The sequence below is a fragment of the Vidua macroura genome, chromosome 21 (assembly GCF_024509145.1).
Source record: "Vidua macroura isolate BioBank_ID:100142 chromosome 21, ASM2450914v1, whole genome shotgun sequence".
Taxonomy (NCBI): Eukaryota; Metazoa; Chordata; class Aves; order Passeriformes; family Viduidae; genus Vidua; species Vidua macroura.
In genome coordinates, this window is record NC_071591.1 from 9,948,693 (window position 1) to 9,965,102 (window position 16,410).

Here is a 16,410-nt window from a genome sequence, read left to right on the forward strand (position 1 = left end):
ATTCTTCTACTGTGAAGCAAGACTAACACCTGGCACTAAATTATCCATTTAGCTCTTCAGGAAACTCAACTGATGTTCCTTACACTTCTAAGGCAAAAATGGAATAGAAAATGGTTATTCATGAAAAGAAAAATAGGCATGTGCTCTGCAAGGGAAATCCTCCTCCCATACTACTTTTACGCATTACTACTTAAAAAAAATCCAAAAGTGATTCTTGGATTGATGACAAGTCTTAAAAAAGTGAATAAATAACTCAGATTACCCAATATTAGATATTTAAACATCTCTGCACATGACTGGAGTGTTTCCTGTGCTACAGAGAAGCCACAAGGGCAACCACATCCACACACAGCTGCCACCTGAGCTCCCCTACCACTGCCTTCTGTACAAGGGCTTTGGAAAAGAAAGCTGATCCAGCTTCCTGAAAATCCTGGCTGCTCCGAGGCCCATCTCAAGCAGCCCTGGGCGGCAGCCCCGGCTGCAGTGCCTGGACACAGATCCCAGAGGGTCCCTACGCCCCACGCCAGCTCCTGGGCACTGCTCCTGCCCTGCAGGGACTGCCAGCAGCCAGGGGTGCCTGAGCTCTGAAGGCAGCTGGAAGGGAAGGGGAAAAAGCCAGAGAGCAGACATGGATTCATTCCAACCTTTACTTTGTTTGCTCTTTTTTTGTTTGCATTTTTTTTAAATAGAGCTTCCATGCAGAGTTCTCCAGATGAAGTGCTGATGCCAGAGCCTGCCCCATGGCCTTGGCACTGCCACAGACACTTCTGCCACATGGGAGGAAAAGCTTTTGCTACATGACTTTTTTTCTTTTTTTTTTTTTTAACTTTTAGGCCAACAACATGTTCTCATCTGAACATTACAGTTAATGAGTGCTATCAAGAATTCCTAACAAAAACTGTACATGAGTTTACAAACGTATTAACATATAAATAATGAGAAGCTTCCTGCCTGGAGCTCCACAGTAGTCTTTTTGCTTGAGAATATAATACTGGAAGGGCAGACCCAATCCCTTTCCACAGCACCAGTCAGAGCTGGCTTAGTCCAGTCAGCCATTCTGCTCAAGCATCACAGGGTTTTTCTTCAGTGCCTCTGGCTTTGATAAGCAGTCTGTCATACTGTGCAAAAGCAAGAGTCCAATGCCTTTGGGAAGGAATCCTGCTGCTGAGAGGCCTCTGCCACCCGGTCACCGCTCTGGCCCGAGCTCCTGCTGGAAGGTCCTTTTCTTCTCCCGACAGTGTTTCTTGTGGGCAGGCCAGTCCTTCTGCTGGCACTGCGAGCCGCAGTACCGCGCCACCTGGCAGCGGCCACAGATGTTGAATTCACGTAACTGGGAACAAAAGGTGGCGTTAGAGGGGCTGCTCAGTGCCAGGAGAACCTCAGCATCACTCCCAGGGAACACCCCAGCAGCTTTCCCAGGAGGACCCAACAGCATTCCCAAGGAGCTTCATGATCAGGTCTTCCACGCCCGTCACAAAACAGGTGACAGGACAAGGCTGAACAGCCTGAAGCTGAAGGAGAGCAGGGTTAGAGGGATATTGGGAAGAAATTCTTCCTGGGAGGCCCAGGCACAGGGTGCCCAGAGAAGCTGTGACTGACCCTGGAACCCTGGAAGTGTCCAAGACCAGGCTGGAGAGGGCTTGGAGCAGCCTGGGATAATGGAAGGTGTCCCTGCCCATGGAATGAGATGAATTGTGAAGTCCCAACCCAAACCAGTCTGGGATTCTATGAAACACAAACACCCCACGAGTTTCAGAGAACCAAAAGGGTTTGAAGCAATTTCTGAGGCTGTACATTTGCTCTTGTAAAAAAGAGCTTAATAGACAAAATATAAGAGCATTACACATTTGTTGTCACAATGCTGCTGTTTTGTCAACCTAAGTTCTATTTTCAACTACAAACACCTGAAATTCAGAAATTATCAGGAGGGCTGCACAAGCTCAGCCATTGCCAAAGTTACTGTTATCCACGGAGCTTTTGGGCACAGACCCAAATAAAAGGTAGAGCTGCCTCTGTTCCAAATACAGGGAATTTAAGATCATTTTTGCAAATGTTCTCTTCCCCAAAGCAGAAAGTGGAACACAATGGGTTTCGCCTACTCAGCATCTGCTATCACAAGAAAAGCCCTTGTTTATAGATAAGGCATCTGTGTGACAAGAGGCACAGCCCTTGCACAGCTCATTCTCACTCCTGATGTTGCCTTATCTTCCTCCAGCAGAACTTTTCCTCCCAGCTCTCCCCTGAATGAAGGCCACTGCAATTCACCTTCACCTCAGGAAATGGTAACCAGGTTATTTTTTGATTCCATGACCATCCAAAACCTCCTACAATGCTTCCTGCTGCCTCACACAGCTGCTCACTCATCCCGGTTCTGCTCCCTGCAGGAAAGTTCCCACCTGGCTTTTTGAGCACTCTGCAGAAATCACCCTCCTCCCAGCAACCCACTAACCTCCACTGCTCCAACTCAAACCCACATTCCCTCCAACTGAAAATTATCACAGGGGCTGGAGCTTCAGGCCAAAGAAAACCTGAGTGGAAGAAAATCACTGCTTTTAGCCACTGAATGGCTCACATAAAGTTCTACATTTTAAATAACAAATAAATCCCTAGACACACCATTAGCCCAAGGCATTCCATGCTCACTCCCAGCTCTCTGAACCCACCTGTTTTTCAATCATTGTGCAGGGAGGGTAGTGACATTCATAGTAAGTGCAGGAGTTCTCTTCCTCCTCCACAACATCCCCATTAGCATTGTAATATCTGGTTACATTCAGGACAGGAAACTGCTCTTCTATGGGGTCTGTAGGAAGCTGTTGGATTGCCAGCCAGTACAGACTTTGTTCCCTGGAAAAAAAACAAGTACAAGTTTGGTACATCAATTCATAATAATCATACAGAGACACTGATTCTAAATTTATTTATTAATAAGGTGAACATTGCATTTAGCCTCAGACTGCACATACTGCTCATATATTGGATATTTTGAAGGTTATTTTAGCCTAAGTGCAAACCCCAGAAGTTCAAAGGTATCAATCAAGAAAAATTTACATTGAGCAAAGTTAAATTCTGTGCAAAATTATTCATACCAAGTCAAACTTAATTTCTGGCATGAAGTCTGTTTCTTGTTCTTGAACCCCCAAAATCATGTAGAGCATTTGTAATTCACTACAGCTTCCCCAAATCAGTTTAATCGGCTCTAAACACCCCAATCTTAAAGCTGCTGCTGCAAGTGTTTCAGGAGTGTGAAGTCTGTGGGTCTCCCACTGTCCCATCATTGATTATCCAGATCCGTCCTGGCACAAAGAGTTTGATGTGCTGAGTGGCATCAGTGAAACCCAGCCCGTGGGAAGCTCCCACGAGCTGCTGGTGGGAGGTGCTGGAAGCTGAGCCCAGAACTCACAATTTCCATCATGAGCGTTCTCCAGCTCCCAGTTCCCACTGGAATTTCAGTGCCTGAGGGGCAGAAGGCAGTGAGATGTGCAGATTCCCCTGAGCCTCTGCCCAGCTGGGAGGGCACAGAGGCTTCCTGCTCCACCTGGCACAACCCTGAGGGTGAGATGGGTGGGACATGAGCACAGACTGTGCCCCAGGTGAGGAAGCCAGGACAGAGTGATGTGTAAAGCATCCAAGGTTTAATCAAAAAGGCTCTGCCAAGGCAAAAATCACTAAAGGAATGAGACAACATTTGAAGAGATGTTCATCCCCCCTGCCAGGTGCTGCCATACCTTTGTTTGCTAGAGATGTCTTCAGCCTTGGGCTTCCAGCCCCAGGGGACGAGGCGCAGATTGTCCAGGCGGTTGTCCACGGTCACCGAGTTCAGATGCACCACCTGAAAGCCAGGAGCAATCCCTCCTCGGTGCCTCTCCCTGCAGGACACAAAACCAACCTGAGGGTCAGTGGAGAACAGGAATAGCTAAAGAACAAAGGATCCCAGCAATTCCAGAGGCAATGTGAGTTGGGACCTGCTGGCACTGGGCTGCAAACAGACTTCAGTGGCTACTTCGGACAGGGCAACTACCAGGAGAAAGTGCCTTTTTCCAGCAGGTGGTTTCAATTATAAATTAGTTTAATCAAAAGACAGAGCATAGAGTAAGTTTAAGCATGTTGCTTAGTTCCAGAGTCTACTCCTCCAGTTACTGCTAAAGATCCATGGAATTATAGTGTTCCTTGGAAGGTGCCAATACTGGTTTATTATTTCCATAGGAAATTCTATCAGACACATTTGTGCAAGTTTGGCACTGGTGTGGTGTCACAGGGCTTATTATTTATGAAGAAACATCTCTGAACAGCAACAGGACAGAGGTTTCACTGAGTATGCAAATGCTTTTTAGACTCTAATTGTGTGTAACACACTGAAAGTCTGAAATGACTCCACAATTGACCAAGAGACACCTGAAACTTGCCCAAAACCCAAAGCAGGACTAAGCCAGGATGGCTGCAGGGAGACTCTTCCCTACTGCCTTCTAAGAGCTTCCATTTCCCCTTCCCCCTTCTTTTCACCTCTCCTCTCTCTGTTTCATCAAGTATCAAGTTCACTGTCAAACTCCCTCATGCCTGGACAAGTTTTGGTATCACTTCTTGCAGGAATCCCCATCCCAGCTGAAATGCAAGGCTTGGACAGAAGGCTGTGTCCCTGTGACTGTTCTGCCATGAGGAACCTCCCTGCACAGGAGAACAAGGATGGAGACCTCCCAGCAGCTTCCCACAAACCCAGCCTGGACAGCTCAGCCTTCACTGAACATTTCAGCTCAGTTATTTTAATTTTGAAGAGATATTTGCCCGAGTTTAAAAATTCCCACTTTTTTTAACCTTTATAAAGCTCAGCATTACAGGAAGCTCATTTCAACACGACTTACAATGAAAAACGTAGTATTTTGTATACTTGGTCAAAATCCATCCAGATATGTGTAAGTTATATACCCTGGGGGTAAGAAAAACTCTTGCACTTTACACATGCCCCAAAACCTTGTAGAATTTAATGAGGAGAATCCCCTTGGAGAGCCTACAAGCAGCACCTACACACAGACTATGCTCCAGCTCCCAGCAGGTAATTCCTGTGAGAATTCCCCTGCATGAGAACACAGCCAGGGAGTCTGCTGGGTCTCCATGGAACAGGGAAAAGTTCTTCCCCTTGAAGGTAGAACTAATAAAATCCTTCTTCTGGGAAAGAAACCAAACTATACACATTTAAAAAAAGAAACCAAACTATACACATTAAAGCAAACAAACTGTGGCAAGGAGTCTGCTGAAGTGCCCTAAAGGAGGAATCCCAGCTTGACTTGGGTTGGAAGGGACTTTAAAATTCAGCTCATTCCCTGCCACGGGCAGGGACACTTTCCACTACACAGGCTGCTCCAAACCCTATCCAGCCTGGCCTTGGGACACTTCCAGGGATCCTGGGCCACTTCCAGGGCTTCCCCACCCTCCCAGGGAACAATTCCTTCCCAACATCCCATCCATCCCTGCCCTCTGGCACTGGGAAGCCATTACAGTAACTACTTTTGAGTTGTTGAAGGGCAGCAGAGGGTCTGGCAAAGGGAATCAGGAGTCCTGAGGGCTCCAAGTGGGAACCCAGAAGTGGTGAACTGCTGGAGGTGAGCATCAGTCAGAGATGGAGACAGGGAAGGAGTTAAGGTTCTTAGAATGTGCCTAGGACAAAGTGCCAGCTGGAGAGATGGGACAGATAGGAGACAGGAATCTGGGAGGAGGAGAAAGAAGTTCAGAGCAAGAGCAGACTGTGCAGGGAGGAAAGGGAAGGGGATTCCAAGACTAAGTTCAGAAATATTTCTGATTTTATTAGATGAGAGTTTAGAAACTGCTGGAGTTGGGGAAGGAAAAAGGATTATGATAGATTGTCCCTGACACTGGGATGTCACAGCAGAGTGGCACATACCCACCCCTGCTCCTCCACAGCCCAGATCTGCACCCAACACCCCAAAAAGCAAATTCTGACCAATCCCCTCCCACACTGAGCCACTCTTTATCTCCTTGAATGAAACCACATTTATCTACATCACTGCCAGCTCTTCTGAGGCCTCAAGTGACAAAAGCCTAAATAAAGGTGGAAGTTTGGCCTTGCTGGTGAGCAGCCAGTGTTAAACACCACTGCACTGAGGTGCCAGAATTGGTCAGGCCAAATTCAGGCTGGTCCCTTCTCTCCACACATCAAGAAGAAAGCTCTGAACACAGGAGCACTGCACTCCCCTCCCCAGACCTCTCTTTGACCATCCCAGCTCATCCCAACTGAGCAGCGAGGACAGGCTGTGGAGAACCTGCCTTGTGAACAGCCTCAGTAATGCAGCCAAAACTCCTGCAGAGCTGGAGCTTGTGCCTCCCCGTGCACTCCTGAGCTCCTGCAAGATGCCAGGCAAAACCCCTCCCCCAAGATTTTCAGGGAATCATGTGGATTCTGCTCTTTTGGTATTTCAGCAGCTCAGAGCCCAGGACTGGAATACAAGTGCAGACACAGCAATTGCAAGCACCAGGAACCAGAACTGAGCCCGTTACAGGCAGTGAGATGGCAAGTGCTCTAAAAAAAAACCCTCAAAAACTCCCAGAAATCAGGTCCTGGATGTCTTTTTGAACATGCAGTTGGTGCTACTTATGACTAATCCCCTGCTGCTGCTGTTCCTCAGGGAACATCTCTACACCCAGCAGAACACAGAGCTGAGATAGCTCCACAGGGAACTGATGAGGGGATAAGACTTCTGCAGAGACACCCAAACCCTGCTTTGGGGGAGCCAAAACTCTGTGTGGAAATCACAGCAAGCAGCAGAGAGGCTGAAGAACCATCAGGAAGTTCTCCCCGTAAGAATTTTTGCAGCTCACGTGGGGAATTTTCAGCTCTTTGGATGCCTTTTGATCCCACAGTTGCCTCTGCATAGGGCAGCAGGAGGGCTCTGGGAGAAGGTCCCTGTCACTGCTGCAGCTCCAGCAGCTCCAGGATTCCTATCCCAAGGGCCTCAGGATGTGAACAAAGATACCTGCTTAACTAGAAAAGAAAAAAAAATTTAAAATCTGCTTTACTTGCATCTACCACATATTACTCACTGTACCTTCAACCAGAGGCACACAGTTGGGTTGGTTTTTCATGATTTTGGGGGTTCATGTGCAGAGAACAACTGAATTACACACCTACACCTGCAGTAATCCACGTTCTTTGGTTTTCATTCATCCAAGGAGTCAGGCTGGCCCTGGGAAGTGCAATCACTGCCTGGCTCTGCCCAGCTCCCCTGACTCTTACAGGCTCCAAACCTCCAGCACTGCCCCTCAACAAGGGAAGGACCTGACACCTCTCTCCAGTCCTGGTTTGTGCTCAGAGCAGCCCCAGAATTGCTCTGCTCAGGAGGGGCAGAATCTTCAGAGCCCCTGCAGAGACTCAGCCTCTGACCTGCAATGTTTGAGCTGCAACTAAAGATCAGCAACACCAACACCTTCAGGTCCAAATGGAACTCACAGGAACAGCAGAGATATTTTATATCTTCTAGTCCAGAAATCTGACTGCAACTTCAGAACTGCAGCTCTGCTTGCCTGGCAGCTGACACCCCTCTCTGTGCCTCTCCAAAATCCCCATTACACACAATCTCTTATTTTTAACCACAGCCCATGCTTGAGTGACACAATTTGAATTTCCTAACTGAATATGCTCAAATGACTTCCTAATTTGAGTAAAACAAGCTAGGAGAGGCAATGGCTGGGCTGTGTCATAAACAAATAGCTGGGTTGTCATTTGCACAGCCTTCAACAATTGACCTGAATAATTTTCAGGTGCTGTTTAATGCTACTTACAGATAATAATTATGACTGTCTGAGGTTCACAGTTAGCAGCAGCTGTCAGTGATTTGCTCCACATATTGCAACCAATTTCATAATTTTAACAAGTTCTATGTGCAATAAGATTAAATATTAACAGATGCAGGTTAAAATCCATATTTAATAAGCAGACTGGTAATAATAATCTTATATTCTTTCTGTCTCCTTCCTCCTGTGCAAAGCCTGGTTCTAGGGGATAAAAGGTAACCTGGAAAGATAAAGGGCATCCTGGGCACTGTGACTTCCAAGGATGTGGAACTGAATAGAAAATATGCTTAATTTTTCCAAAAAGGCTTTTAAAATAAATAAAAGATTTCTTCAGCAGATCCCACCTTTTGTACAAACCCATCAACATTTCGAAGGAGTAACAGATGAGTTCAGAGGGTGAGCTGCTCTCACAAATGAGGAAATTTGCCCCTAAAACTTAATGTAATGTTAACCCTATGAAGGATTTCAAGGATTTGTAGAGTATTGAAAATAAGATGCAGCAGCTGATATGAGCCATCAGCAGCAGCACCTCAGGCAGTTTTGCAGAAAGCCATAAAAAACACCTCAAAGTTTTAAGTCAGAGTTCTCTCTCTCCAGTGCTCTGTCCAATTCTCAGCGGACAAAAAGCCCCACAACAAATCTCCAAAGGTTTGTCTTCCCCTGTTAAATGGTGCAGGTCCCGTTCTTCCCCCAGCTGAAGTTTGGGCAGCATTTCTCAGGTGTAAACAGGGTGTCCATGAACCTGTCTCTGCTTTCCCTGCCTGGAATGTTCCACAGGCTGTGCCATGTAAGGACCCTGCAAAGCAAAGCCCTGTGGGCACCCCGTGCTGGGTTTGCCGCTCTCCTGAGGGGACTTGGGCTACTACAGCAACAGAGATCACCCCACACAAGCTGGGGCAGCAAACTGAACCCTTGGTTTTCCACTGCCTCCAGTACCCACCAGAGCAGCTCGTGCAGGAGGCGGCCTGAGCCCCGGCCCCGGTTCTTGTCGAAGGCGTAAGCGAAGATTTTAGCACCGTTTCCATCAGCATCCACCTCCATCCGAGCCTAGAGGGAAGGGAAAGGCCTTGAGAGCACCCATGGGGCACACAGCACCTGCTCCACTGGGATGGACCCCACATTTGGGGGATGAACCCCACATTTCACACTTGCCCCTGCAGGTCCCTTGAGCTCACTGGGATTTGAGTTGTCCCAAACTCCCAGAGGGACCCAACCAGCCTGGCCTGTCCCCTCAGAGTTGCTCTGTGCTCCCAGCACTTCTGTGAGAGCTCCCTGAGCCAGCTGTTGGCACCTCTGGGTGCTGAATGCCAAAGGGCACCTCCATCCCCCCAAGAAGGGGGTCCCTGGGGGCTGTGCTGTGGATGGACCCTGTGGAGCCCAGCTGGGAAAGGGCAGGGGGGAGCTGGGGGGAGCTGGGGGGCTGCCTGGATAAAGAACAGCAGGAATGCAGCTGTGGGGATTCACAGCAGGATCCACACTCTGTCCCTGGGCAGCCACCAGGGCTTTGCTTCCAGCACTGCCCCTACACCCACATTGCTGGGAGAGTCATTTTTCCTGCATTTCCAAATTTTCCTGCTATTTTTCCAGCACTCCACAATGGTGTTCAGAGCTCTCAAAGCACAGGAAGAACTTGATACATTTGGGACAGTCAGGGTGTGTTACCACCACAGTGACAGAAACTCCCAGTGGCTGCCAGAGGGGAGGAATGGACAAACAAGGGAGTGTTCTGGCAGCAGCACTGCCCAAAATCCTAAAATCCCTAAGAGCAGCCCCAAAGCATCCACGGCACTGCAGAAATTCTGCAGATGATGGTCCCTCCTTCAAAAAAACCCTTATTTGCTGAAGATTTTGTAATCATTGTCTTTCACTTTCAAAGCCTTTTTAGGACCCACTTGCCCTCTTCCAGTGAATGTGAAGAGGAAACACTTTGTTCTGGTCCCATAATCCGTTATAATAATACAAGTTTTCCTCGTCCAAGACTAAGTGCAGAGTAAACATTTTTAATGTTCGCCAAACCACGGGAGGATAAATTATCAGTTCACCAAAAGCATACAAACAGTATGAAAATAAAAACACTACTAAATAAGTTAGTAAATAAATGTTTCAAAACAACGTTCATCTAATTGGGAAAAAAAAAAAAAAAAGGAAAACCCAGAACTTTTCCTGCTTGGAAGCCCACACGCTAGGACTTCAGTAAGTTAAAAAGGGTTCTTTTTCCGCCAGCCAGGGGAGTTGCAGGCACAGCACTTCCACGAGCTGCTGGGCTGGAGCAGGGCACGAGGAGAGCCAAGAGCCGCACCTCCCGCGGGAGCCCGAGCACCGCCGGCCCCGGGGCAGCCCCGGGCGGGGAGGGGAGTCACAAAACCCGGGAAAATACCGCGAGGGAAGCGCGGGCAGCGGGCGGGGGCCTCACCTCGAAGGAGTAGCTCTCCACCAGCGGGATGTCCTGCTCGTCGATCAGCGTGTACTTGGTCTGGAACACAGCGAGAGCGCCGTCAGCGCGGCCGCACGGCCCCAGCACGGCCCGGGACTGCACGGCACGGCCCCGGCTCCGCACGGCACGGCCCCGAAAGGCCCCGGCACGGCCTTAGTGTGGCCTCGGCGTGGCCCCAGGGGCTCGGTAAGGGCCGGTAATGCACAGCACGGCCCGGCACAGCACCGCCCTCCCCGCCCGACAGCACCGGCCGGCCGGCCCGCCCGCTGCCCCCCGCCCGGCCGGACCCCTCGCCCCGGCCCCGCCGCCCCCCGCCCCGCCCGGCGCGGCCGAGCCCGGGCCGCCGCCCCCGCCGGCGCCCCGCGCTCACCTTGCCGGCCACCCGGCCGAGCCGGACGATGCCCAGCTTGAAGTCGGTCATGGCGGGGCCGGGCCGGGGCCGCCGCTCGCCCCGCGCCGCTGCCACGCGCCGCCGCCTCGCGCACACCCGGGGGGCGGGGCCGCCGCGCCACCGCCCCCCGCTGCCCCTCGGCCAATGGCGGCCCGCGCCAACGCCCACCCGCGCCCGGCGGACCAATGGGAGCCCGCGCCGCTCTTACGTCACTCCCGCGAACGCCGCCGCCGCGGCCAATGTGCGCGCCGCGCGCCGCGGCTCGGGTCACGTGGGACGAGGCCCCGCGCGCGGGCGCGGGCGCGGGAGGCGCGGGCGGTGACGTCACGTTCGCGGGAAGCTTCGTGCCGGCGGCAGCGGGGGCGCGGCCGCGCTTAAAGGGACCGCGCCCCCCCCGGGGGCCGAACGGGGACACCCCTGGGGACCCCGGGAAGGGGACAGGGACGCGCCCGGGAGCCCCGGGCTCGCTAGCCGGTGGCACGTGGCGCCGCGTGGATGCGCCGGCTCTCGGGCGCTCCGCGGCCCGGACACCCCGCGCAGCCCCGACCAGCCGTGCGGGGGGAGCCGCGTCCCGGCCGGATCGGGCAGGGATCAGAGGGTCCGGAGCTGCAGAGGCCACCGGGATCACGGGGTCCAACTCCGGCCCTGCCCGGGACACCCCGGCAGTCCCTCCCCGTGCAGCCAGAGCCGCGCTGGGTTTGCTGCGGGGCCCCAGCTGGCTGTGCCCTGCCTTGGGACAGCAGCCAGGCCCAGCTGGGACAGCACAGAGCCGCCACAGGGCTCTTGTGGGGTCGCCCAAGAGACTCCCCACCAGGGCAGTTACTGCCAGAGCTTCCAGCCATTCCAGCACTGGGGGTTACTTCAGGATCTGTGAGGGAGTCCCAGCAATGTTTTGGTTGAGATTTCAACCCAGGGTATCCTCTGCATCTTCATTCCCTCAAAAAAACCCTAAAGATTTGTGCGATCCCTCTCCCGGGGCTGTTCCATCTGCTTATCCCCAGCCTGGATTGATCCCGGGAGTTGCCCCTTAGTTGCACTTAGCCCGGTTAAACCTCATGAGGTTCCCATGGGCCACTGCTCCAGCGTGTCCAGGTCCCTCTGGATGGCATCAGATCCCTCAGATCTGTCACTGCACCCTCAGCTTGGTGTCACCTGCCAGACTGCTGAGGTTGCACTTGATCCCTTCATCTATGTCATTAATAAAGATACTAAATTAAATAATAAATTCGGAAGATGGGTTTAAATGTGACATTTATGGAGGTGGTTATCTTTGGAACCCTCTGCCTCCTTTTGAAGAAGCATGATTTGGGAAATATTAATTATTGGCAGGGCAAACCCTCCTTCCAAGCACTGCTTGGCTCGACCCAGAGCACGTGCCCTCAGGCAGCATGGGAAAGGGAAGTTACAGGTCCTGTCCCGGGAGAACTCCCAGTAAGGAAAAGGAATCATTTTCCCAACTGTTTCCAGCACTGCCAAGTGGAGGGAAACCCACACAGGACAGCCCCGACAGCATGAGGCTGAACAGCTCCTGAGACTTGGGGCTCACACCAGACTGGATTTCCAACACCAGGAGCAGAGAGTTTAAAGCAGAGCTGCTGCTGAAAGGGGCTGCAGCCTCTGCCAGGCTGCCCTGCCTCAGGCACCACAGGCATTTGTGCAGCTTTGTTGTGGAACCCCTGCAAAACCGCAGCTGGAAGGGACCCAACCCTCCCCTGGCATCGCAGCCAGCCTGGCCTGGGGTGAGGATGGGGATCCCAGCAGCTCTCTGCAGCCCCCTCAGCCTGTGGCCACTCATCACACAAAGGTTTTCTTCCCCTGTACTTTTTCAGAATTTATGCCACAGAAAGCCTTGGAGAGATGGGGATTGGGCAGGTTTCAGAGCACGAGGAGCCACACCTGACCTATTCCAAGAGCATCCAAATTCCTTCCAGCTTGAAACATGGTAACATGGTCAATGCCAACAAAGGAACCAAAGAGAATCCTGGAATATCCTCAGCTGGGAGGGACCCACCGGGACCATCCAGCCCCACCCCTGTCCCTGCCCAGACCCCCCAACAACCCCACCCTGGGCATCCCTGGCAGCGCTGGCCAAACGCTCCTGGAGCTCTGGCAGCCTCGGGGCCGTGCCCATTCCCTGGGGAGCCTGGGCAGTGCCAGCACCCTCTGGGGGAAGAACTTTTCCCTGATCTCCAGCCATTCCCTCAGCATGGCAAGTCCCTGGAATTTCAGCTGTATTTGTTCTTTTCCTGGCTGCCGCAGAAGAAGGCCCTACAATCAGCTGGGAAGAAACGGATTAAAGTGAAAGCCACAAACTCTCCTGGTTTTGACTCCACCAGCTGCACGTGGAGCTGGGGACAGGGAGAAAGGGGCCAGCACAGGCCTGGAGCCTGGGCAGAGCTGCCCAAGGCACAACCACACCAGGCAGGAACAGACACATCCCTGAGCTTGTGGGATTCTCATGGCTGGGAATACCCAGGTCAGGCTTCGCTCAGTTTTGCTTTAGGAGTGAGGAAGGTGCAGCTCCCCTCCACACTGACAGGGACACAGTGACATGTCCTGGACAATGGGTGTCTGCCTAGCGTCATGGATTTGATAAAAATGGGGTTTTTTGATCATGCCCTTCCCTCTGTCACTACAGCCCCACTTCAGGCTCTGTGGCCCCCAAGTCACCAGGGCAGTGACCCAAATTTCAACAGGGAGCAAAGGACACAAATGGATCTCATTTTGAATAAGCAAGGCTAAACTTTCTGTTCTCATTCCTCACAGCCACACTTCCATCCCTGCCCCAATCCCTCCAAACGGGCATGGATACATCCCACCAAAGGTGCTATATTTCCAGCAGACAGGGAGAGATTCTCCAAAGGAAAATTCACAGCATGGGACAGGGACAAATCAAACAAACAAGTCTCTGCAGACAACTGGGTCTTTATTTTAGTATTTAAAGTGCTACAAAAAACTGAAGGAGCCTTCATGTGGCAACTTCCTTTTCTGCAGTCTTAGCTCTGTTGGAAGAAGCAAACACAGCTCATTAGTGGACTCTTTCATTAATTAGATGCTGTACAGCAATTTGAGTCAGAGCTGGGTACTTACAGCTGGGCACTCGATGGCACCACTGTTGATGTCATCGATGATGTCGTGGGGGTGTCTCCCATCAATGCTGCAGCCCACGGACTGGGCAGTGCCAAGGATCTCCTTGATGGTCCCTGCAGCAGCAGACACAGCTCGTCAGTGCTCTACCACAGGAAAACATCTGAGGAGTTTACCTGGAGCAACCTGGGCTAGGGAAGGTGTCCCTGCCCATGGCAAGGGGTGCAACTCAATGAGCTTTAAGGTCCCCTGCAACCCAAACCAGTGTGGATTCTGACAGAGAACTCATCACTGCTCCCAGCTGTCCCTCTTCCCTCAGGGGTTTGCAGGCTGGAGCCTCAGGGCTCACCAGGGAACATCAACTCCCTTAGCCAGATCTCACACCCTGGATTCCCCCAGGAACACACTGCAAACTCCCTGTGCCCCTCCTCTCTCCCCAGGTGTTGGGGCTGCCTGTTCCCAGCCAGCAGAGCTCAGCTGGGAGCCCTCCCTGGCAGGCAATGGAGCATTCCCTGCACGCCAGCCCCAGGACTCACCCGAGAGCTCCCGGGCCAGGGAGCGGTGCCGCATCTGCCGCGCGATGTTCACGATCTCGTCGAAGGTGACGCTGCCACTGTGCTTAACTGGGAGGGAAGAGCAGCAGTGAGGCACCCGGGCACTGCCAGCTCCCTGTTTCCCCTGGGAGCACCATTCCCAGCACTCTCATCACGTGGAGAGCTGGGGGTGTGCAGCTCCAGCAGGGCTGCTGTCAGTGCTGCTGCTCCCAGACTGCAGCACCCAATTACCCCCAACTCCTCTCTCTAAGCTGGCATTTCTGCAGCTCCCCTGGCTGTGCCAGGCCCCGTGGTACTGCACAGGTCATGGGGCAGGGGGCTGTTCTACCTCAGCTTTGCCCAGAGCAGCTGTGGCTGCCCCTGGATCCCTGGCAGTGCCCAAGGCCAGGCTGGACACTGGGGCTGGGAGCCCCTGGGACAGTGGGAGGTGTCCCTGCCATGGCAGGGGTGGCACTGGGTGGGCTTTGAGGTCCCTCCCAACCCAAACCAGCCCATGACTCCACATTCCCCTCAAACACAGAGCTCTGCTGATATGCATCTGTTGGTACCCTGGCACTGCAGGGATGCCCAAAACAGCCTCATGTCCCGTTTACCAGTTTGTGCTGAATAATCCCAGAGAAAGGTACTGGTATTTCCCCTCTTTTAGCCTCAAAATATTGAGAACCAAATACAGGGGAACACTTACTGTTCTTCTGCTTCTTCCTGTCACGAGGTGGCTCCTTCAGAGCTTTGATAATCAGAGCAGAGGCAGAAGGAACAACCTCTATCTAAATACAAAGAAATTAATTTCCCCCCTCCATTCTACATTACTAATGAAGACACTCAACCTGTCAATTATCTCAGCAAAGGGAACTGCCAGAGCAGTGTGGGTTTGATCAGTTCCCTCATGCTCCAGGTTTTTTTGTGCTGCAGGAATCTGTTCCCAGGTTTTCGGCACAGGCCTCCCCACAAGCAGGAGAGGACTGCTTCCTGCCTGGGGCTTCCTCTCAGCTCACCACTGGAATGTACCAGCCACAGACATCAGAACAGGTACGGTGGCAGGTGGCTACAGGAGTTGCCAAGATTTTAAGTTATTCATTTTTATTCTGCTTTAAGTAAGTTGTTTTTTTTTTTTTTTTCTGGGTCAATGTTCTGTAAAAAAATAAATTATCTGCAACAGGATGGAAGTTGAATTTTGGCATATGAGGATCTCTTCTCGGGATCCTCCTGCCTGACAAAGCCCCAAGGCTCCACACACACCCCCCCACCCACGTTTTAAGGTCTTCCCAGAAGACCCCCACACGCCCCCTGTGTGGCACTCATTTTATCCACCTCGGAAGGATGAAGGGCTGAGTGGACCCTGCCGGGATCCGGGCCGGTGGCTGGAGCAGGCGGAGCCCGGGCGGGCTCCACGCCTGCAGCACCGGCCGGCCCCTGCGGCGTGCGGTACCTGCGCTTGCCTGTTCTGGATCGTCAGCTTCACCGTGATCCGCAGCCCCTTCCAGTCGCCCGTGGCCTTGGCGATGTCATCGCCCACCTTCTTGGGGGACTGAGGGACGACACGTGGAGGTCACACGGGGCTCGGGTTAAAGCCGAGAGCCCAGCGCTGCCCCGGCTGCTTCCCAGCGCCTTCGCAACGCGCTTTATCCTCCCGCTTAAGTTTAATTTCAGTTTTTATCCCTCCCTCACGCTTCAATTCCCCCAGCAGGACTCGCTTCCCACTGCGCTCGGCCCATGTTTCATCCCTCCCCTCGGCCTCCTCGCTCGCCCGGCTCTCCCCGTCCCCGGTACGTACCAGCCCCAGCGGTCCGATCTTGGGGGCCAGCGCGGACGTGGCTCCGACCTCGCCGCCGGTGCAGCGCAGGTAAACTGCGGGGACAGCGCCGCGTCAGCCGCGCCCGCCGGGCCCCGCGGCGCCCGCCCGCCTCCCGCCCCGCTGCCCGCCACCTACCGACTTTGATCTCGTTGGGATCGAACTTGGGCGGCATCGCGGCGGCGGATGGCGCGGATGGAGGCGGATGGAGGCGGATGGAGGAGGATGGACCCCGAACCGAAGCCTCCCGGGGGCAGCTAAAAGAGAGCGTCAGCCGCGCGGGCCTAAAATATACCCTCCGAGATCTCGCGAGATGCCAGGGAAATATAAATGGCAGCCGAGCTCTCGCGAG

At 52.8% G+C, this 16,410-nt stretch overlaps 2 protein-coding genes and 1 non-coding gene across 3 annotated transcripts; all 3 read right to left on the minus strand.

The window, feature by feature from the left end:
* Positions 1-633: 633 nt before the first annotated feature.
* On the minus strand, positions 634-10,720 carry ZMYND19 (zinc finger MYND-type containing 19). The gene is made up of 6 exons (XM_053996181.1): positions 10,605-10,720; positions 10,214-10,273; positions 8,741-8,847; positions 3,726-3,866; positions 2,664-2,844; positions 634-1,330 (listed from the first exon to the last, which is right to left on the minus strand). Exons 1-6 carry the CDS (start codon positions 10,653-10,655, stop codon positions 1,187-1,189), a joined length of 684 nt encoding a protein of 227 aa, XP_053852156.1. The 5' UTR covers positions 10,656-10,720; the 3' UTR covers positions 634-1,186.
* A 2,814-nt stretch (positions 10,721-13,534) lies between these two features.
* Positions 13,535-16,309, minus strand: RPL12 (ribosomal protein L12). The gene is made up of 7 exons (XM_053996183.1): positions 16,197-16,309; positions 16,041-16,114; positions 15,696-15,794; positions 14,952-15,033; positions 14,249-14,335; positions 13,716-13,828; positions 13,535-13,627 (listed from the first exon to the last, which is right to left on the minus strand). Exons 1-7 carry the CDS (start codon positions 16,231-16,233, stop codon positions 13,622-13,624), a joined length of 498 nt encoding a protein of 165 aa, XP_053852158.1. The 5' UTR covers positions 16,234-16,309; the 3' UTR covers positions 13,535-13,621.
* Positions 15,181-15,308, minus strand: LOC128817901 (small nucleolar RNA SNORA65). The gene has a single exon (XR_008440332.1). It is a non-coding gene; the product is annotated as a small nucleolar RNA SNORA65 (small nucleolar RNA).
* Positions 16,310-16,410: the final 101 nt, after the last annotated feature.